Consider the following 23,618-nt stretch of genomic DNA (forward strand, 5'->3'; position numbering starts at 1 on the left):
TATGACGTACAAAATTCATACAAAAAGTTTTTATAAATAATCTTTAAAATAAAAGATCGTATAATAAATAAATGTCTACGAAACTATATACAACAAGTGTTATAAAATTAAAAACTTCAAAAGTATCGAGACCATACCAACTGATAACATTGTAAATATAAATAATAGTACAAACTTATGCGTGTACCATGTCGTCTCTTCCGTCACAGGCCTGTACCGTGTCGCCAAAGCTGACTGAAGTTAATAATACATCTTTTGTTAGTAGAACGAAGATGTTTGAATAATAATTTATCGTTATTGTACACGTGTCTTACCCATCCACCGTTTGCTTGTATCCATACGGCAAGATCCTCTTCCAAAACATCAGTCATACCTGAAATTAGGAAAGGTATTCGTTGAGCTACGGAATTGTGTTAGCGCTTAATTTTTTTAAAAATAGGTTGTCAAATTTATTAGTCCGAACAACTTTTATGGTTTCGTTTTTCACTTTTAAATGTAATCAAACGGAAGTGAGTAGATGATTGAAGACGACAGGCTTTGTGCTTGATTACACTATTCGCTGAGCTACGAGATTGTGTTAGCGTTTGATTACATTGGTCGCTGAGCTATGAGATTAGTTTTGCGTTAATAATAAATTAGTTTTGCCTTTTCTGTATTCTAGTAAGTCTGTTTTCAACCACTCTCGTTCAATCTATGATCTTCTATTTTTTTTTGTGATTACTCCTTTTTGTCCCCCACTCTTTCATGTACATGGCGTAATTTTTTTACCTTTTTAAAGTTTTTTATACGGATTAAAATATACGGATTGCTATAAATATTTTAGAATAAGGTAGCTAAAGACACTCATTCTACTTATCTAATCTCTTGATACGAAATTTGTAACCAAGCCTTAAGAGGGTATTTTGGTTTAGAACCTTCGAAACTCGATGTTTGTTTTTTTGCAATTTTTCAAAGCGTAGACCTTTGAAAATATATCTGCCACGTTTAGTTTTGATTACTGTTACCTGTTCTGAAAATGTGAATAAACATGTGTGCAAAATCCTTTACAAAAGTTCCTTATAGATTAAAAAAAAAATCCTCAAACAGAACTAAAAATTAGCGATACAGACTAGAACACCCCTTAAATGGCGAAAGAAGCAAGATCAACGAAGTTACAATGTAATTTGAACAGAATTAATTACCTCTCTGTATGGCGAGTAGATATTCAGGTTTACCCTGACGCACACAATCCACGGCAATGCCACCTGCGACCGCGTAGAGGGCTATCACTTTGCTCCAGGTCATTTCTCCGTTTCTGATCATCTCTCTGGAGACATCGGCCACGGCCTCGCTGGCGGATTGTTCCGTCGAGAAGCTGCTGCAGCCGATTTGTCTGGCGACACGATTGAATAAATTCGGGTGCATTTTTTCGAGTTCAGCACCGACCGATATTAACTCTGGATAAACTTCTCCTACGACGGTACCACCAGGAAGCAACATGACGCTCCTCATCCTCTTCAGGCCGAGCTTTCGGTGAAAGATTCCGGACCGTTTTAAACGATTTCGAATATACTGAGCGCACAGCGAGGAGCCCTGAACAAAAAGTAACGATATCAGATCAAGTACTCACATAAATAAATATTTATTTAATCGAATACAGTTTGGCTGCAATTTTTTTATTAATTTTGTGTCTATCTTTGACGGGGAAAATTCTACAATTGGCTATGAAAAAATATTCTTTACAGACCGTGGATTGTTTAGACGGCAAGTAGTTGTCAGTTGATAGTTAAAATCTGAGTTTACATTTTTTTACGAAGAAAACAAATTATACGATACATTTTCTTTGACATACAGTGGATGTAGAAAGTAATCGTACACCGATCAATTTCCAAAAAAACTATGTGAAATTGTAATTTATTAACTCATTTTTTATAAACAATGACATTCTACATATTCTCGGAAATCTCTAGAGTAAATAGATTACAAAAAAAATAGCTATTTATGTAAGTTGCGAAATTAGCAAAAAAAAAAAAAAACAATTAATCGATAGAAATATCGAAGGAATAATAATTCGTGCAACTGTTTAATTTTTAAAACTTCGTTAGAAGAAAAAAGGAAATTTACATTAATTTACAATACGCTTCTTTCGTAGGATTTCCTTTTGATTTTATAATTATTGTAACTTTTCTAAGCATTAAATTAAGTAAATTATTAGTTATTCGAAGTGATATCTTTTTCCATTCCTCTATTAGAGCCTTTTTAAAAGTACTTTCTTGGAAGTTTGATGTTTTCTAATTCGTACGGAGCAATAAACTGCAATAATACGTTTACGTTACAAACTCTACTGTAAATGGTTCGTCATAAGAATCGTACAAATACTGATTGCTTCTATACTCTTACCCACTTCTCGTATTTCTTTGTTAATATCACAAATTATATTCACTAGTAAATGTTGTTTGGACTATATCTATCTTAGAGATTTCCGAGAATGTGTAAAATATCATTGATTATAAAAAAAGAAGTTAAGAAACAACTTATACATTCTACACTCACTGTACATATTTAAGGCGTAATAGATATACATATATGCTAGACGTGTTTAATTCGCAATAGATATCTTCAGTTTACAGTTAATAGTTAATAGTTAAATAATTATCATGCACAGCATTTATATTGCACCTAGAAGGATATTATGTTCAATTACTTGTGACACAGTGAGCTCAACAGAAGCTGAAACCGTCCTCCATCGTATCGTGTGAGAGATCTTCCTGGAGACCACGTCGCTGACATTGCTGAACCTTCTTCGTGCCGAATCAACGACGTGGAAAGGTGTGATTTCTGGATTGTTAGCAGATGTGAAGCCAGACAAATTCGAATGCAACGATATGGCGAGGCTATTCCTTCGGTAAGGTTGCGTTGCATTCCCGGAAGTGTCCTCCAAGACGCGTAAAGATCCAACGAGTCCAGACATTGAAGAATCCTCCAAAGAGTATTGGTGCCATTCAGGCTTCTCAGGCTTTAAGAATTTTTAATAACTTTTCATCATTTTCCTACGAGGTGAATTTATTTTTGAAAACGGGATATCTTTTATTTGTTTTATACTATCAACTTTAACATGACTAACTAATACCAACTACAAGTTTGTAGTAATCAGTGGTAAGAATAAATATTGCAATTTTCATACATGAATTACTATATTTTTTATCTATTTTGTGCACACAACTTTAAGTTGTCTAACAAGTACCAACTACCAGTTTCTAGTAGTTAGTATCAATATTACAGTAAAGTCACCACAAATGCACAAATTTCTCTCCCATAAATGCCCTGAAACCATCCCCACTGAAAAATGGCTCTAATAGAGGAATGGAAAAAGGTATCACTTCGAATAACTAATAATTTACTTAATTTAATGCTTAGAAAAGTTACAATAATTATAAAATCAAAAGGAAATCCTACGAAAGAAGCGTATTGTAAATTAATGTAAATTTCCTTTTTTCTTCTAACGAAGTTTTAAAAATTAAACAGTTGCACGAATTATTATTCCTTCGATATTTCTATCGATTAATTGTTTTTTTTTTTTTGCTAATTTCGCAACTTACATAAATAGCTATTTTTTTTGTAATCTATTTATTCTAGAGATTTCCGAGAATATGTAGAATGTCATTGTTTATAAAAAATAAGTTAATAAATTACAATTTCACATAGTTTTTTTTGGAAATTAATCGGTGTACGAATAAATTCTACACCCACTGTATATGTTTGTCTTCTCACCTTGTAAGCCAGGAGGGACATGAAGAGGTATTGTTGAATATCTCAAGTCCCTTTATGGTAATATTTTCTGTTACTACCACAACGTCGAGGTACATTCACACCAGGTAATTATTATTCCTCCGGCGAGTACAGCTATTGTTATTTCGCAGCTTTATTTAGACCTGCTATTTGACATGCGACGCGGCGTCTTTGTGTACTGGTGTAAGATACACACCTATTGTGTGCGCATTACTCATTTCCATCTCTTCGTTTGCGTTCGTAACGAGGAAGATTAAACACTATGTGTACAATTTTTGTATTAAAGCAAACTTTATGTATCGCAGAATTATGGTTTGTTGAACGCCGTTACAGGGGGTATCCTGAATACCTCAGGTATAAAAAAAAGCGGTTTTTCGTGAATTTTTTTAGGATGGAAAAAAATAATTAATTCTATCGAACATACTATTTTCATACATATTCGAGTAGTCTGTACAAATTATTTCAACAAGAAAGATTCAAATTGAGGTCGACTGGCGACACACATTTGTAGTACACCTCACAATAAAAACCTCCTATCGGCGGGAAAGATGCAGGTCGTGATTTTGGTTTGCCACAAAAAAAAAAAACCAAAAGAAATTTTCATTTTCATACATTTTTCTTCTACGTGAACTAAGAAAAACCCGCAAAAATGGTGAAATGTGAAATTACTGCAAGTTTGAAAGAAAGAACGAGTTCTTTGGGTGAAAGAAATCACTTTAACATGATAACAAAGTTGTTTAAAATTTTTTTTGTATGAATTTTCTTAGTTCACATAGAAGAAAAATGTATGAAAATGAAAATTTCTTTTGGTTTTTTTTTGTGTGGCAAACCAAAATCACGACCTGCATCTTTCCCGCCGATAGGTTTTAATTGCGAGGTGCTCTACAAATGTGCGTCGCCAGTCGACTCAATTTGAATATTTCTTGTTGAACAAATTTGTACAGACTACTCGAACATGTATGAAAGTAGGATAAAAAGTTCGATAAAATTAATTATTTTTTTCTATCCTAAAAAAATTCACAAAAAACCGATTTTTTTTTTGACCTCCTAATTCAGGATACTCCCTTGAGGGGGTATTCTACTGTAGAACTTACAAAATATCGATTTTTTTGCATTTTCTCAAAGTGCAGATCTTTGAAAATATACGTGCCAAAGGCTTTTGTTGAATTTGTCTAAAGGACGTCATAAGGACGTCTAAAGAGAACGATGTCCGCACCAACGTTATCAGCTAAGTATACGTACTTGGTATGAAACACTTTAAACGTGATTTCATCGTACATCGTTTTTTTGAAATGGTTGCCACGATATCTCGAGTTCTAGTTTACCGAATCACTTTAGTGAATCTTCAGACTATCGCCTGAACCACACTTTTTAACATCTGATTATTCTAAATATTTTTTTTATAATATATAAAGGAGAAGAAAATCACAAGAAATGGATATTACGAAGTTTAAAGTGCTGTCATTTTTTAAACTATCGATATTTCATAATTATTCTGGTTCGGGCCATGGCGATGCTAATATTAATATTCCGAACAGAAACAGTGCTAAACACCATTAACTATCTCAAGGACACTAAAATGTGCAACAGCACAATAATTAAAAAAAATAATAATGCAGTATAACGATTTATTTATAACGTTTACAAACCGTAATTTACAAACTGGAATTTTTATTTCGCGAATAATGAATAATAGGTTGTTCAATATTTACTCTGATCGAAATCTTTATCTAGAAAAGAATCTTGTCTATCTTTGCATGCCACGTGTGGACATGGATCAGATAAGTTCCGAACGTTTGCCAACCTTCGGTAATGCCAAATCTGTAATTGTTATTACAGTTGTTATCGACAAGTCGATGAAAAAAGTTGTTTATTTCCACTACAGAAGTCATGTGCGATGCGCGAAGATTAATTACTCTGGTTACCCCCACACGAGTGTTTAATGGTTATTGTTTATCAGCGATGACCAGTTTAGCCGATTATTTATCGTTCAAAAGTGCATGTGCCGCGCAACGAACCAGTTTTTTTTTTCAATACTTTTATTCTCGCTCGTTTGCTTCTAACTCGCAATAACACAACAAATCTAGAATTCGTTAAATATTCGTTACGAATATTAGGAATAAATCGACGTAATACCTATTTCAACAATTGCTTACAAGAAATGTCTACGATAGAGTCGGATGTATTATTTCGTAACATTCTTGAAACTTAGAATATAGTGTTCCGTAGTTTACAGTGTCGAGCTAAGTAGGAAACTTTCTAATGGATTAATCAATTTACTTATAGAGACCGTGATCAATCGTTAGCATTCTTATTCTTGCAAAAAAGAAATAGAGGGATGAGAGTACATACTTTGTTTACATTAGATATCTATGCATGTACATAATTTATTACACTGGTGCTATAAATAGCTTTTGAATCAATTATCTATAGATTAAATTCAACAAAATGTAGATACTTCGTTTGTTTAGAAAGTGCAAGTTTAATTGTTCTTTAAGTGTAAGTTAATTTCTTTGAGAGTGATGTTGTACGAGATTTAATATTTAAAAATATATAAGCATTATTTGAATATTTATTTCCTTTTATTTATTTTTTATATATGTTTAATCACTATAAGGCCTAGAATTAAATCGATGAACTTGCAAAACACTTACACTAACGAATAAATTATATTTAATATATTATATACACTGTCGATGATATAAACTAAACCTTAGAAACAGCGTCATTTATTAAACGAGATAAGTGGAATGTTTAACTTCTTTCTGGATACTACAGTTTATTAAGTTACTTTAAATACTGTAACATAGAGGTAAACCGCTACGATTGCGAATGGACATCCTCAATTAAATTACGCAGTGATATAACATGGTAATATCGTCACAACATTAATCGATGTCATGGGTCGATACCAGTTAGAATTTTAGATCACTTTATACAAAGCAATTTGTCCCTGAAGAGATTAGAGTAGTACAAGAAAAATATACAGTCACTGTAATAAGTATTCGTACAGGAACCAATTCCAAATAAAACTTCATATATTTATTTGATTCATGTATTTATTTGATTAAAAAATGCTAAGGGAAGAAATAATTAACCAACATTCTTACATAACGTTAAAGTAGAATTTGCGTAAATTAAAGTTTATTTTTTTTAACCTTAACCTCTTATTTCTTTTCTTATTAATTTTATTTTAAATTGGGTGCTGTGCGAATACTTCTTACACCGATTGTACTTCTACAGTTGTGAAACTTCAACGATTTTATTTCATGCCCTCTTCAAACTGTAAAGCGTCCCCCCACAGGGAGCGTTCTTCTATATTCGAAAAATACTACAGTAAATGGTGCCGAATACAAATTTTACTGACCAAAATCTAGAATTGTCGGTTATTGTAGACTTACTATATGAATTATTCTTGCGAATTTCATAAACAACTACATAGTAAGTAAATAATAGAATATTTCGGATTTCATAAATAGCTTCAATTTTAATATTCGTATTTTCATATATATAACTTTAATATTCTTATATTTAGAAATAACTTTAACTTCGACATTGATACTTGGACACAAAAATTGAACTTAAATATTCTCACTGTCAGAAGTAACTTCAACTTCAAGAATGATACTTTCATAAGTAACTCCAACTACAACACTGATACTTGCATAAATAAAATCAACTTCAACAATCATACTGTCCGAAATCACTTCCACTTCAACTTCCATAAATAAAATCAATTTCAACGTTCTTACCGAGAGAAATAACATTAACTTCAACACTTCCATATTTACTAACGACTTCAATTTTAATATTCTTATTTTTCTGCCATTGTTTCATAAATAACTTCAGTTTTGGTAACGCGTAACAGATTTGAATTGAATCGACAGAGGGCCACTAAGCACCGAACATTGCAAAACTAAATAGTGTTAAATCTGTTCAAGGGTCAATAAATTGAAACTTTCCTCTGTACTCCTCATCGGCAAAGTAACTTGGAACATCCATATTTGTCCATCGTATTTAATCCTATGAAAATGCAGCGTGCTGCATTCCATGGACGCTAACTGCGTCAGCGTGATAATCATAACAAAAAACATGGAAAAGCTATTTCGAAACGTAGAAAAGTAGTATAATTTTGTTACCAAAGCGTGATGTGTGAGAAGGACACGTTAACTGACGATTAACCGAGGAGTGCAATTATAATTTACCATTGTTAGAGTCGCCTCCTGTTGGGCCCCCAGTCGAAAGTCTGGCTTCATTGTAATCGCAGCGCTCCTTATTAGTCACTGCCGTCCGACTTGCTCCGCACACAATAATGTAATATATTTCTGAATTATCGCTTATCAACGGTGAGTGTGGCCAGTCGATTATCGTTCCGTGGAGCGTGCGCGGCGACGCGTTAAATCGTTTGTTTTATCAATGTCCAAGGCTTATTTCCGCGCCAGAATTGCGCTGATAATGAAAACGTACGTCAGTTTTGCATTTTTCTTTAGAAAGACTCGCGTCACAAGGAGCTCACTCGGAACGTTTACAGAGAAATGGACTTTTCTTCGTAGATCTTCGTGTACTCATTTTTATTCGAACGCATTTTAATTCGATAAATCTTGTTATTTGTTTGTTTCTTGTAAACATATCCCGGTTTGATATTGGTGTTCTTTCTAAATTGATTTGAATTTAAAACCACTTGCGCTACCAATAAACGCATCGCTACCATCGCGGCAGCGCATGTCATTTTTATTTCTGCGACGAATGCTTATCGACGTCGACGTAGCGTACACGTCGCTGACGATTGTGGAACAAAAGCATCTCGACGTGCGTGGCACGTTTTGTTTTTTATTTAAAGTCGGTGTTTACTTTCTATGACGATTGATCATCGGATGGTTGAGGTGAAAGTGAAGTCGGACCATCATCCAGTGGTATATGTATATAGTATTGATAGAGGGAGGAAAAGGGGAAGGAGGAGGAGGGGAAAAAGGGTGATGGACAGAAGAAAGAAAGAAGGAATTTGCGGAAAGGTTTGAAAGTAAGGAAGGAGGGGGGAAAGAAGTAGATAAGGAGTGGGGAGATTTAAAAAGGAATGTAACAGAGGTGTTAGAAAGGATGGAGAAAAAGATGGGACAGGGAATGGATTACAGTAACCTTCCCTTCATTAACCGGGTTTGGGTTAGGGTTCAGCAGCGGTTCGAATCCCTGCTTATATACAATATATATATTAACTATAAATAAATAAATAAATATATATATATACAATATGTCCTTAACTACATATTACAAGAAACGAACATGATCATGTAAACACTGAGCTCGTGTAATGGATCAGTCTCATTAAAAGTCATTGGGGACTGTGATCTTAAATAAACGAAGGTAAATACTGAATGAAACATACGAACTTCACTGCTAATTGGTTTACTCGTTTGCTCAATATAGCAATTAGTAACGTCTTAAAAAGACGCACGAAGGAAAGTGGGGTAAAGAAACCACTATTTGGTACATTGTCTACGTTTCCTGGAATAGCTTATAGTCTCTTAGACTCTAAGAGCTGGCTACGAGAAATCAGAAATGATAAGGTGCAGAAAACATGTACCTAAAAACATTCCTTACTAGATGACAAAGCCCATAGCGCTGCAGCCAGAAGTCGCTCCCGGGGCTGGAAGCGTGGGCGAGCGGTCTAACACGTTAATTTTTAATCAAAATGAAATCTTTGAGCGCAGCCCTGAAATTTCGTGTAGTTATAGTTTTTAACTGTAGAAATCGTAACGTAAAGTCTAGGTCGGGGCTAAACATTGCCAGAACTCGATAAAGATCGTAAAAGAAATTGTTTAAATTTTAACGACAAGGTGCAGTTCTGGCGAATTCGTTTTCGTATTATTTATCGCTTAAAAAACAACCTGCGTAACAATTGCCAGAAGACATTAAAAACACAAGCGAAATTTCACTCGTTTCAGCGAGATAATTTTATATATTCATAATTATGTTTGCGAATACAGATTTTAAAAGATTATAATTCTAATAAACCTAACCGTAGCAAGTAGAAGTTCACGTTAGAAATATTCTTGCGTTAATGTTCGAACAAGAACAGATGATAAACAGGAAAAGGAAAGCCTTATTTCTTTCGCATCTTTTTTCCTAGCCAAAGTGCAGGCAACGTAATGTTTTTAAGAATCGTAAATATTCTTAGCGAAATTTTCATTCCAGAATATTATTATTTACATCCGTGGACATTGAATGCGTTAACGACGTTCACGTGTTGGCAGGTGTTAATTATATAACATGGCGACATTTATTGTGAGTTCTTTTGCTGTCAGTTTGTATAAAACGACACGTGCAGATGATAGAAAATGTGATTAATTATAGTTGTCTACGGTGAGCATATACATGTATACTACGATTTGTACGTCTCGTTGATATAATAGATCTAATGGATTACTCCTTGCACTCACTATAGAGACAGATAAAATATATTTTTATGTTCTGTGAACTATATTATTTTAAGTAACTAATTTTCTTCTTCTTTATTATTAAGTTTATTAACGTCAACTAATTAAAATATAAACTAATATTATTAATACTTTAGATCAATACTATAGACAAGACTTTTATTTCGATATTTAAAAAGCTAATTCATACTACAATCGAATACATCTGAACGGGGAAAATAGCGGACGTTTAAATGTTGACGGTACTATATTTGAACTTTGATTATTTAAAAATACGATTAGGGGAGTATTTTCACTGTTAACTTTGAAAAAATCGATTTCTTTTTTTACATTTTATTTTCTTAAAGTACATACATGTCTTCAAGAATGTATCTGCAAAAGGATATACCGATATTTGCAAAAGTAACGAAGTTATAGATGTTTGATAGGTATATTTTTCTCCCTGCCTCGACCTTTATTTGAAAAAAAATTTATTACAGAAGAGAAGGCGACCGACTTTTTGAAGAAGAGGAAAGTCCATTGTACCATTCTCGATTGGCGGGCTAATCGCAAGTATCAAGTCTCGACCATACGACCGGAAACTGTATCGCGACCACGTATAGAACCGGTGTCATTCGCAAACACGAATGGCAGGTGGTGTAAAAAAGAGCTGTATCTTTCTACAAGCTATGTTATAGACAGGTTTGGCGATGACAGAGAGTTTTAGTTAAACAGTACAGGTTTTCTAAAGCTTGTCTTTACGGAGAAACTTTCGTCAGAAACATTTGTCGAAAACGAGTCCGGCGACAAAATGTAAAGGGTTTCTTCGATTTCATCGAAATCAGGCCGAACATACGTGAAACGGTACAATTTTGCGATAAAAAGTGCAATAAAGTGGTAAAAACTGGAAGTAGGTCAAATGTCTGTTTAAGAGACAACGAAGCCGTACCAGATGCAAGAAGATTCAATCCGATTGGTCGATTGGTTTCGGAATAAGAAGAAATACAAAATTGTTCGGTTTTTTGAAAGAAAAAAAAACGGGTAAAAAATGAGAAATTCCAAATCTTTTTGATAATGGGACCACCCCGGAGACATGCTCTACAAGATGCAACAGCTTTCATCCCGATTGGTCAAGCCGTCTGGGCGTAATCGAGTAAACATTCATAAAAAAAAATAAATAAAAAATAAATAAATATACATGTCGAATTGAGCAACCTCCTGCTTTTCGAAGTCGGTTAAAAATATAGCATTTAATTGTTTCCAACAGTTCGGTATCTCGAATTTCAGTCCTACCAATTGTTTATCAAAATTACCGCTAGTTAAATAGTGATTCTCGCGAAACGGAGGCCACTACGTATTCTCAAGGATACCGTCGCTCTTTGAATTATCAAGTGAACGTAGAAGACAGACACACTGCCATCTGCATAAATTTCCATATATTATTGCTCGGTCGATTAGGTACACCGTCGAATTTCATAGGTGACGTAAGTAAAAGAAAAAAGGCATTGACGGAAGAATGACTGCTAGAATAAAATATGAGTTGAGTCAACAGTCGATAAAAGATGCGGGCCCATCTCTCGGATGCTTGTCCTAAATCTAGTGGCGCGTTACACATACAGGGTGTCCCAAATATGTTGGAGGTCCTTGAAAGGGGTGGTTCGGGAGGTGATTTGAAACAACTTTTTCCTTTGCAAAAATGTCGGATGGGACTTCGTTAAGTAGATATTAATAAAAACAACCCGACCAATCAGAGCGCGCGGATACCGTTGGAGCGGCCGCGGTAGCGAAGGCTACGCGCTGAGCGGCCGCGTCAATATCCTTCGTTGCACGTCGAGTCACTTGTTCGCGTACGAGAGCGGCTACCTAGCGCGTAGCCATCGCTATCGCGGCCGCTCCAACGGTATACGCGCGCTCTGATTGGTCAGTGTTTTCCGTTAATATCTCCTCAACGAAGCCTCGGACAACAATTTCGCTAAGGAAAAAGTTGTTTCAAATCACCCCCTGAACCACCCTTTTCAAGGACCTCCAACATTTTTGGGACACCCTGTATATGTATTTACGGTGCCCCACACAAAATAGAATTTTCTCATCTAAAACGGGAACGAAAAAAAAATTTAAATCGATCTCATTTTAACGAGACGATGGAAAACAAACAAATAAAATTAGAAATATCCAACCCATAACAATAATTCAAGAATAGTATTCGTACCAACGCTTAACGTAGAGTGAATTCAATTAAATTTAAATAAAAAAAAACTAAATCAAAGGAATTTTTACTGGCGCTCTGATGTCAATTTTCTTCTCGATATCGCAACGATAAAATGAAATTGAAATTTTATTTTTTGACTAATTTGAGCAATAGTTACGTTATTTATTATTCACGGTGTATTTATTAAATCGATAACAGTATACGATTAACGAATAAAAAAGAAATTATTCGTTATATATGATATACGATTAACACGTTCACCGCCATGTCACCCATATATGGGTAACAGTGCTGTTTACTGAAAAAATAAAAAAATTAATTTTGAAAGTTAAATATCAAAGAAAAAAAATTTATATGGTAATATTTGAATTTCGGTGAAGTTATAAAAATAAATACCACAACAAATGTTTCATTATGTAGTCTCCAATGGTCAGTAAATAAAATTTAATCGCAGTAGAAACTTTTAAGCGTATTAGTGTGGAACAGCAACAATGTTTACAACATTGATTTCGGGGGCCTCGGGCAAGGTTTCTTTTTTGTCTACAGGATGGCGCGTCATTACCTAAAACGGAGCTCTTATTATCCATCCAGAAACCGTTTCTTTTGTTTCCCTTCGCTTTCTCGTATCACACTTTCGTTTCACAAATGCTCTTCAACATTCGATAGCTTATACAAAGTGTCCCGGTCAATAGTCCAATTTTTATAGTTATTATTATCGGTAACTTTTATCAGTAAACTTCATCATTGCTTCCATTCAAAATTATAGTCTTTACAAACTATATTATATAATATACATATGTTACATATGTAACGTTTTCGACTCAAATATCAGTATTTTTCGGTACGTTAATATTTATAATAATACCGAAGTAAAAATAAACAACGTTCTATAACATAAATTACCAAGGCTATACTTGTGTCAAATATATTTTTGTCAACAATCTGTCATTCTAATCTTTATGCATAATATTTTTAATTATTTATGAATTCTTTAGCGACAAACATGAAAAGTAAGCCACCAAAGTATTTTGAAGTTTCAGAGACAATCGTATATTTTACATTTCAATAATAAAAAAGGATTTAAGCTTATTGTTTATTTAATTTGTTTTAGAAAATTTTAATTTTTATCGAAATTTAATTTATACGAATAGTTTATTCGTCTTCCTTTTTAAATCCCGTGCGATAAGACTAGTTTAAACTACTCGCCCTTAAAGTGTTAATAAAAAAAAGTACTAAAATAAGATTTTTCTAATGGATTTTACAACACATAACCAAGAAATAATATTTTTATATCGTTACCTTGAATTTTGTTAAGGTGCGGACAATTATCACTATTTTCGTCGACAAACACAACAACGGGTTCTACTAAGTTGGTAAAAATCAGTTTCGCGCACTATCGTAGCATAATTGTAAATTCGATAACTTTTCTAATGTAAACACTGCATTAAATATTTCACGCTGTTCACGAATATATCTCGGAAAATTCTTGTTCGTGTTCCTCTATGAAACTCGTAATTATAGTTAAACAATACTATTCTTACATTAAACGGAAAAGAAAGTAATTTAACAGTGACCGGACGCGTGCGAAGAGCACGTAGCGAAACCGTCGAAATTGCGGGTAGCACAGCGCGTAGAATACTGGTGACTTTTCAACTACCAATTACACAAGTCGAAACTGTTATGCCAACGCCGTGTAAATGTTATCCCTACTTACGCCGTTGTATTACGATTCAGCTACTGTAAAAAACATGTTTCTAACGTTAGAGAAAATGCTGGCAACGTTGTTTGTACAACTTTCTCGGTATTAGTTTGAAGCAATGTTTTCTAATGTAGAAAACGCAATGTTTGAGGGGGTATTTACATTTTTAAGTCTATTTTGTAGGACGTTTTGCGAAATTTTTTCAAAGGAATCGAAAAACTTTACTGAATAATTTTGTTTCGCACACCTACAGTAGGTGTAGAATGTATTCGTACACCGATCAATTCCCTAAAAAACTTTTCTGTGAAATTGTAGTTTATTAACTTCTTTTTTTATAATCAATGATATTTTACATATTCTCGGAAATCTCTAAGATAGATATATAGTCCAAACAACATTTACTAAAGTTAACCAAAAAGAATTATTACTTAGAAGATTATTATAGACTTAGAATTATTATTATACTCTTGCAATTATCATGACTATCAGGTTGAGACTTAGGTTCTTTATCTACACTGCTTCAAACAATTAGTGGGACACTTTTTCAAACCGTCGTAACTATGGAAGTTTTCAATCGATTGAAATGAAACTGCGCGAGGAGTACTTTGGAAGTGTCCTCTAGACGTGTGCAAAGTTGCATTGGCGAGGGTTGATGTGAAGGGGTTAATTCACCCCCCTAAAGAGGAGGATGTAGAAAAACGCCTCTTTGGAAAAGGCCAGGGGTGACGGGAGAGGTTGAAAAATTCAATAAAACCTTTGGGGCAACTCTCTTTGATGCCCTCTACAAAATGCACCCCTTGAAATCCCTCTCAGACAAACCCACCCCCCCACAACCCCCCACCCCCTTTAAAATCCACAATTTTTGGACGACGGTCTCGATTTTGGACTCAATGCATTCTCTGAACTCCCCCGATCCAGAAAATGCCATCACTCACACCGAGCACCCCAGAGGCACCCTTTGGAAAGGGGGGAACAGCTCGCGAATTTTCAACCCCCTTCGTAAGGAAGCACTTCCACACATCGGAGAACAATAAAATTCACCATGTTTGTTCTCGATACGTTAAGGATGAATGCTGAAAAGGTCCCGTTTCGAAAACTGCCTCCGGAGCTGAAGGGTAAGGGGCAGAGGTACGGGTGATCCAGCCCCAAGTGTAAGGGTTGGAACGTTGTCACGTTGCGTGGATCACATGTCCGACAGTCCAGGGCATCGGGGCGACACAGTTTTGATGTCTTTTTCTCGCGTGAATGGCAATGAAATTCGAAAATGTCGATTTTTTTTTTTTTAAATTCGCTTCCAACTTCAGGCCCATCTGCTGGGTGAACGAGTAACCCCACGTCAACGCCGTTCGTGGATTCGGACGCGCGAATGCTTTATTAACAGATCCCCAAAAAATCAGATTTTTTTAATCACGCTTTCGTTGTCAAATCGGAGCAGATTTGAAAGAGTAGTAAGTGAGCCGGCATTCAGAAGCGGAGCGAGGGCCTGCTCCTCTCAGGTCTGGGCTGACCGTAGTAGATTCACTGGCGAAGGAAGCCACGAATCAAGAACCCACACCGGATATCAAAATTCCATTCAAAGACTGTACAGCTAATTTTAAGTTTCAGGCAAAAATGTCAACAAATACAACGTGCAAAGAACAAGGATTAATTAAAGGTGTAAATTATTTTCGACGCTATTATAAAAATGTGTCCAAACCATGGTACATTGGTCACAAACTCTCTAGAGACTTATAACATTCGTTAATAGGAGCCGCTCCAATCACTATAATTTAAACGCCTCTTTAGTCAGTGTTATGTTTATCTCAAACGGCGAATGTGATTGCGGAGCAGAGTCTCAAGATTTGAACCACACTGTTTGGCAGTGCCTGGAACACAATGATCAGCGTGAAGTTTTGTTCCATATGCTTTTCAGTAACGAATATCGTCCTCCGTATTGTATCAGGACATCCTTGAGTGAACCGGATATTAGAGGGTTCAAAATTATTTATAGTTTTCTCAAAGACTGTAATATAAGAATTTGACGTAACTAAATTGTATTTATCACAACTATTGTATGCTGTATAAGCCATTTATGGTTTGAAGCATATAAAATAAATAATAAAGTCATTAAATCCAAGGATTTTACTGGTACGATACTTTTAAACGAATCTTACATTATAATTAATTTCACATATTGGCTCTTTGGATCACATGCAACATATGTGTATAATAATAATGTCGTATGAGATATCCTTCATAAAGTAAAAGAAATAAATAGGACAATAAATTTGTGTATAACAATATTCTATTCACAACGATGATATGATAAAGTAGCATCGAGAGGCAACAATTTCTCTGCGGAAACGGTACAACTTACATTATATATATACTTATATATTACATTATATATATTATATGTGTATTATTATATGTATATATGTATATGTACATATATAATGTAATATAGTATAACAACACTGCGGAAAGCTTGAAAACACTCCATTCAATTATGTTTATTTTCATTTCTCGTCGTTTATAGGCATATTTGTATAATACATATATATGTATTTCCGTATATATGTAATATGTATATATTATTTCCTAGCGTAAATTTATGTTATGCTGTGCTACGTTAGAAACTTTGAACAATAATACTTTCCATTTTCAGCACATCATCTTTTTCTCAATTACGGATATACAATAAATAAATATTCACTTATTCCGTTTACAGTTATCACACGAATACGATCCTTTCGTACTAGCAGCGTTTCCAATTACTTGTTCGCGGAGTATTTTTCGTGAGAATCCTAGAATAGTCAAGAAAAGGATAAATGGCGTAGAAATGAAAAAGCTTGATTCTAACAATAAACGTGTTACATATGAGTGATATAAATATGAATTAGTAATGTAATAATTTAACTGAATGAAACTATGAGCGCAGATTCCCTTTTCTTCAACTATTCTCTATACAGGGTGTTCCAGAACTATTGGAGGTCCTTGAAAGGAGTGGTTCGGAGGGTGATTTGAAACAACTTTTCCGTAGCGAAAATGTGCGAGACTTCGTTAAGTCGCCTAGCGCGTAACCTACACTACCGCGAGCGCTCCGCCGGCATACTCCCGCTCTGATTGGTCGGGATTTTCTGTTAATATCTCTTTAACGAAGTCTCGGACATTTTCGCTAAAGAAGAAGTTCTTTCAAATAACCCCCCGAACCATCCCTTTCAAGGACCTCCAACATTTTTGGGACACCCTCTATTGTACAAAATGCACTTTCACATGCATCGTTCATAGGCTTCTGTTAGTTGTTTTCAATTCTCATTCCTTCATTCTGAAACTAATTTCTTATTTTTCAACCAATGTAGCTGTATATTCGTAAAATTTTCGTAAAATATTCTAAAGTATTTGTCCGGAAGATACTTTTTACACTTAAGAAAATTAGTGATTCAACTCGATTCGAATATCCTAATACAGATTTTCCACAATGTAAAACGAATACATTTAACGCTACCCTACTTTGGCTTCTCGGGTGAGATCAGCAGTGTTCCCTTTTTTCTACGCCAGTTTTACGTAATATCATATCTTTGTAAAACGTCCAAAAGAGAATTAAACGTAAAATTCGCTACAATCTACAATTATTTCTTTTCTCAATCTGTAAGGAGACTTCGGTACGAGTTACGTAACAGATTGACGATACAAGAATCTCTTTAAACAGGTATGTAAATTGGGAAAAAAGTTCCAACCGCTAACTTTGATATAACTTGTTACACTTAGAATTGAGTTCAATAGCGCCATACATAGCGTTGATTGTACATTGTTACATTGTTCGTCCATTCGTTTGTGTCTCTAAGAATTGCACGAGCCGATAAGAAGAACTAACGAACATGATATGCGTAAAGCACGCAGAAATGAGAAATGGTTCGAGTAATGTATGAAACGATTCTTAGGCTCTGTTCTCTTAAGTGCTTTAACATTTTGACGACAAATGTAACACGCAATCGTATAAGAATAATGTAACATTATTCGTGATACGTTATCCTACAACTGATAACATGACAAAGTAAGAGGGAGTGGGGTGAAAGATATATGATCCTCCTACGCAAACATTACAGGTAGTGTACATTATCGCTTGGACGAAAGTGGTGCCAGCCACTTCTGCATCACAACCAAGGGGTCTAAATCGACACCTTTAGTTCCATACACGCTCGATCTCACTCTTTCTTCGTTTCGTCTTTCATTTCAATACTACTACTACTACTACTACTACTACTACTACTACTAATTATAATAATAATAATAATAATAAAAAAAGAAATAACAACAAGAAACTAAACACAGAAGCAGGTACTCTAAGAGTTAATCGTGTACCGTACAACATCGATATAGATTTGATCACAAAGAGAGACAAACGATAACGACAGTAACGCTAATAACGCTTCTTCAGAATGCCCGAAGTGTGTTGTAAAAGTAACGCGTCGCGTGAAAATACACATCCAAAATAAAACTGTTCGTGTCTTCTGTGTATGTATATCCCCACCTGTACTGGTATACTATCAACACCAATTACATATATAAAATATACAAATTCTTAACGTACTATGTTGAAAAACTATGGCTTTGTAATTGGTTGAAATAATAGGTTAACCAGTCAACTCGACTAACGCTACCCTTTTAACGTAATAATCAATGAAAAATAAAAAAAAAATATGTCGTTGTTACAAAGTACCATTCGCCCCCTGCCATTCTATTCGAGCTTCTCATCACGAATGATCACGATGCTTGTCGACATATGAATATGAATGATTTGCGTGTGTAATCACCAAGGGGACAATAATATTTATAGTATTCATAGGAAATTACACGAGTATGTATACACATACACGGTTAACGCCTGGGTATAGGCTTTCGTTCGATTCTTTCAAGCGTTCTCCGTTTAACAACGATACTAAAAGTAAATAAACAATACAAGACGTTAACGCATGTATACGAGCATTGCTAACAAAACTGCAGAATTAATGACAGGATACGATAAAATAATCTACGGACATATACGCGTATAGTTAATGAGTCCTTCAAAACTGAAATTCGAGTTCCCAAAAATAACGTAGCTAGTTGGGAATTTCCATCTTAGGTGATTCAAGCCGCGCGTAAGCTCACCTTGTATGCATACATAAATATATAATGATAGCATCTAATCCAATGAATATTAAGTATTCACGTAAATAACCAATTGTTTCTTACATATGTACATATTGGGACACCAAGGTTTGCATAGAACTGAAGGTGACTCAACGCTGATTATTGTCGAAATTCGCATTTAGCAACCATTGTACTCGTTTCGTTCTTAGCAAAATAAATTGACGAACGTAAAAATCGTCTAGTCATTTTTTTTGCAAAAGTCAAGACAAATAATCGAACAAGAAGCGTAACAAAACTCGAGATAAATCTACATAATCTCAATCGGTAGAAAACCTTTTATAGCTCTTCGACATCGAGTAATCGCACGGTAATACTAGCACCCAGCAAGCGATTGAGGATGCATTACGATAATACCGCATCATAGAGAACATGGTTACTTTCCACATACGCGAAGATATTTGTATATAACGTATACAACTCTGTATATATAAATAGAAGAGAGTTACTAAATGGCAGTAGGGAATCAAATAAATTGATACATCATAGTGCCAAGTCCTGTCTTCTCCTCAAGCACCAGCGAAACCGTATACTTCTAGCACCCTAATCTCAAAGTCGCCGCTAGCACAAAGAGGTGGATTGTTGAATGTGGAGCACCGATCTGTCTTACCGAATCTGATGTTCTCATCCATCCATATCGCTTGCCCATCCCTAAGAACAAGCAACAGAACAGTTATAGTTCTTATTACGGAACTATAATTTTGTTATATTGCAATTGATTTAAATCTACTTAATATTTATGAAATTTAATCAATTGCAAAATTATAGTTCCGTAATAAGAACTATAAATAAGGGTTGAAACGTCGGAACAAAAGATATGTTTATAGGTAGTCTCATTTAGCTGAGACACCCTGTATATTGATGATTTCTATACAATTATCAATTGCCATTTTATTTTAAGTATTTCATGAGTAAGAAGAAAGAGTTTACCCTCCACCAATCGTTATCATTTTGGAATCTGCTGCCATGAATAGCTCAGCCGAATGATGGACTTTTGCGTCAGTGTGTGAAGTGTCCATGCCTATCCAAGGATACTTTGCTCGTTCAGGATACAAGCTGAACAGGAACGTTTCACCAGTACCAAAATAAGCTTGTCTTTGTCCCTTATCGTTTTTCAGATTGCGTTCGCACCATCTTGTGGAACAGTAGGCTCCGAACACCTTAGAAAAGAAAATGAGAAAGAATATTTAGTAGACGTTTTTAATAATTTAGTACTTGGAATGATGTACAGGATATTTCACCTAACTTGACCACCTTAAATATATCGCTTATTTTGTATGATAGAAAAAATGTCAGGGGGCGAAAATATTCTGTTCGAAGGCACCAATGCGCCTCGTAAATGTTCGGAATTCTCGAGATTGTTCGGGATTCCCGAAACGTCTGTGATTTCCGACATTTTAAGTTCACCACATTTCCAACAATTAATAGAATCCGAAAGCCATTGTGTTCTCGAAGATTACAACTCACGAGAACCGATGTTTGGAATCAGATAAGAAAAACTTAATTGATATGACTCGGAACACAATTATATGATTGACTATATATACTTTTAATAAAGAATGGCTAAGTTAATTACATACGCAGGACACTTACTTCGTTATTACACGTTTTTATCATCAGCAGGGTTGGTTCGTGCTGCTCCACTCTCACATAAAATGTTGTTAGCGAACAACCATGTTCTTCTGTGGTGTATAGTAAAATTGGTTGATACATGGTGATTCTCATCGGCAGCCAGGACCATAATGTGAATAACTGTTATAAAACAAAAGCGAAACGTTAGCGTGATGCATTATCTACGATCAATGTTTGGAACTGCGCAAACATTATTTTCCAGTAAATTTTCTAGTCCTTCAAGAATACAGCAAACTAAATCACAGCAGCGGTAGATCATGCGCTTGACTGAAAAAAAAGGAACAAAAATAATAGAATAATAATGAAGCCAAAAAATATTAACATTGAATGTGTTTTCTCACTTTAATCTTGGTATAAATTTTGTTTACAATTCCTTACGAATTTCTTAAGCAAAACCCAACTTAAATTCGCTAAATTAAGTGCATTATTAATTTTTTCTTTATTCGATTCTTTTACACATAAATAACCAATGTTTTTTTTATGTCGAAGTGTTAACTACGCTTGATTCATTAGTTATTACTAATAATTTGTAGGTATTTGTTTTTTTTAATTATTAGTACACTTCTATAGAAGTAAATATGACCTGTGGAAATGCATGAATTCAATTGACTTCTAAAAGTTTATTATACTGACGTAATAAAAAGAAACTACTACGAATATTAAAAGGTGCTAAAGAACTAAATATGCTTGAATAAAATGCAAATAATCATTCACCATGCAGAATGTACGAGCATCATTCAAATACAAAGTGAATTGGCCACAATATTATAAACTTTAATTTTAAATGAAACAAGGCTGTGAAATGAGGAAACTGATGGTACAATGTGGATGATATAACCAAAAACTGATTACTTTAAAGTATAACTATACGTATCGAACAGTTATACGTGTCCTAAAACAATATTCAAACAGTTTGGAATTGCTACTATCATTTCACTACTTGTTATTGGTGTTACGCTCTAATCGCATTGCAGAAAAAATTGTTTAAAACACGTACTAGGGAAAGTGTTGTAGCACAAATTAATAAAGGGTCTTAGGAAGGAATTCTAGAGTGTCACCACGAAATGCGTAAACAGAATAGAAACAACACATGCTAAATTAACAGCAGAGGGTGATAAAACTCGAGTGGTTAAATTTGTTCAGGGGAGCACAAGGTGGTGCACTGTTCTAATCAATTTAAATCAGGTCATACGTCATTTAGTTCAATGTGTATTGTATAAACTGCAAGATATTAAATCTCAGACAAAAGAAGTACAACAGAAGTGATAACGAAATTGTGGCTACAAAGTTGAAAACGACTTCAATCAGTAAACTAATACACTTTATATCTTCCAAACGAATAACAACAAAGTTTGGTTTACACCAGTCTGATATTTTTATTGCAAGTTTAGAAGATCGAGCTAACGATTCCCACTATTTAACGAACGTGGCCGTATCGTCCACGGTTAGGCTAACATCGTTAAGATAATAGCCACGATGTGAGCAATTCTAGAATACTTGTAATACGTACAGTAACTCACATCACTATTCGAACACCATAATACTTCATACGTTATTGCTTTGCATATAAATTCAACTTAGCTTCCAACCTACAAGTCTTGAAATATTCATTCTATTTTCGAACTTATAAATCGCTTTTAAAGATGAATACGCGAGCAAAGTTGCAGATTAAAATATTTTGTGATTTTTTCGACAACAACAAAATTACAGGTATTATCTATTGTTGAACCGAATATCTCTAATGTTTAACGTTAAAATGATATATTATGTACTATATTACTAATATAGTGGAAAACTATACGAATTAAATATATTTAAATTAATTACAAAATAAAATCAATTTGTTAAGCTCATATTACGTGTACATGCAAAGCAATAACGTACGAAATGGTATGGTGCTTGAAAGTCAATGTGAGTCTTTATACTTCAACGCGGTCGTATGTACATACACCGATAACGACAATATCGACATGCCACAAAGAGGCAACCAGCGAACTACGGAAAACTCTGCTACTGCCGAACTTTGACCAATGATCGACCGTGAGTACTTACATCAGGCATGTCTAGAATCTGGGAGCATATGCTTTGTATGGGATAAACGCCCATTGATAGAGCACGCGGTCCAGGACTGTGTGCACCCTACACCCATCACCATTAAATCCATCATCATTCCAGTAACGCAGCATGACACAAGACAACATATAGAACCGTAAGTTATAATCGGCATACGGTTTCCGGCTTGACTTTTACGTATCAATGAGAAATAATTATACGAAACACTGGTTAAAACCATCGAAGATACAGAGCATACAGGACACATCGGCCAAGAATATGTTCAGGTATCAAAGTAAATACGCAGTATAAATATAGATGAATGCTCGACTCGCTGTTAACCAGTGTAACCAACGTATAATCTCGAAAAGAAATTAAATGATGTATCGATGCGCTGAGGAAGCATTGAAAATAATTAGTATAAAATTATAATGCGCCGTTTGTACGTCCGTTCTCGTGTTTTACAGCTTTACAACCAAATAATAATAAAACTGCGATAGATTGGAGTTCATGAAGCGCGCTGCATTCACTGATCGACACTGATGTCGCGTTCGAAGCGTTTCTCGAGGTGCTTTCCTTCGACTTGCTGCGGAATCAAGACCATCCTATCGATCAATGACAAGCAAACATATCTCGTGTAGCCCACTAGTAACAGTCACCATCTATATTCCGA

General features: G+C 34.8%; 2 protein-coding genes and 1 long non-coding RNA gene across 9 annotated transcripts in view; all 3 read right to left on the reverse strand.

The window, feature by feature from the left end:
- Nucleotide 1: 1 nt before the first annotated feature.
- On the reverse strand, nucleotides 2-14,034 carry LOC128874286 (bcl-2-related ovarian killer protein-like). Of its 3 annotated transcripts, none has more exons than XM_054118902.1 (5): nucleotides 13,690-14,034; nucleotides 2,684-2,995; nucleotides 1,182-1,572; nucleotides 315-373; nucleotides 2-234 (listed from the first exon to the last, which is right to left on the reverse strand). In XM_054118902.1, the coding sequence occupies exons 2-5, from the start codon at nucleotides 2,948-2,950 to the stop codon at nucleotides 100-102; spliced, it is 852 nt and encodes a 283-aa protein (XP_053974877.1). In that variant the 5' UTR covers nucleotides 2,951-2,995; nucleotides 13,690-14,034; the 3' UTR covers nucleotides 2-99. The 3 variants fall into 3 exon arrangements, with proteins under 3 accessions (XP_053974877.1, XP_053974859.1, XP_053974868.1); XM_054118884.1 differs by lacking the exon at nucleotides 13,690-14,034 and adding an exon at nucleotides 7,974-8,163; XM_054118893.1 differs by lacking the exon at nucleotides 13,690-14,034 and adding an exon at nucleotides 3,751-4,028.
- On the reverse strand, nucleotides 5,380-7,964 carry LOC128874304 (uncharacterized). Its single transcript, XR_008456624.1, has 2 exons — nucleotides 7,521-7,964; nucleotides 5,380-5,589 (listed from the first exon to the last, which is right to left on the reverse strand). It is a non-coding gene; the product is annotated as an uncharacterized LOC128874304 (long non-coding RNA).
- A 1,740-nt stretch (nucleotides 14,035-15,774) lies between the features above and the next one.
- The window catches only part of LOC128875584 (GTPase-activating protein skywalker), a 37,807-nt gene continuing 29,963 nt past the window's right edge, over nucleotides 15,775-23,618 (reverse strand). For 2 of the 5 annotated variants that reach the window (XM_054121284.1, XM_054121301.1), the window contains 4 exons: nucleotides 22,946-23,032; nucleotides 20,855-21,013; nucleotides 20,192-20,421; nucleotides 15,776-19,912 (listed from right to left, as the gene is read on the reverse strand). In XM_054121284.1, coding sequence (XP_053977259.1) covers nucleotides 19,771-19,912; nucleotides 20,192-20,421; nucleotides 20,855-21,013; nucleotides 22,946-23,032 — 618 coding nt within the window. In that variant the 3' untranslated portion in view covers nucleotides 15,776-19,770. Of the gene's footprint in view, nucleotides 19,913-20,191; nucleotides 20,422-20,854; nucleotides 21,014-22,945; nucleotides 23,033-23,618 lie in introns of all 5 variants that reach the window. The other 3 variants (XM_054121293.1, XM_054121308.1, XM_054121315.1) reach the window with 3 other exon arrangements.

The sequence above is a fragment of the Hylaeus volcanicus genome, chromosome 1, assembly GCF_026283585.1.
Source record: "Hylaeus volcanicus isolate JK05 chromosome 1, UHH_iyHylVolc1.0_haploid, whole genome shotgun sequence".
Taxonomy (NCBI): Eukaryota; Metazoa; Arthropoda; class Insecta; order Hymenoptera; family Colletidae; genus Hylaeus; species Hylaeus volcanicus.

Bases quoted from the DNA above. Each gene is read 5' to 3' on its own strand.
- LOC128874286 (XM_054118884.1), bottom strand. From the start codon at position 8,024: ATGAAGCCAGACTTTCGACTGGGGGCCCAACAGGAGGCGACTCTAACA. The intron at 374-1,181 runs GTAATTAATTCT...TCCTAATTTCAG, and splicing joins TCTACTCGCCATACAGAGAG to GTATGACTGATGTTTTGGAA. The intron at 235-314 runs GTAAGACACGTG...TATTAACTTCAG, and splicing joins TACAAGCAAACGGTGGATGG to TCAGCTTTGGCGACACGGTA.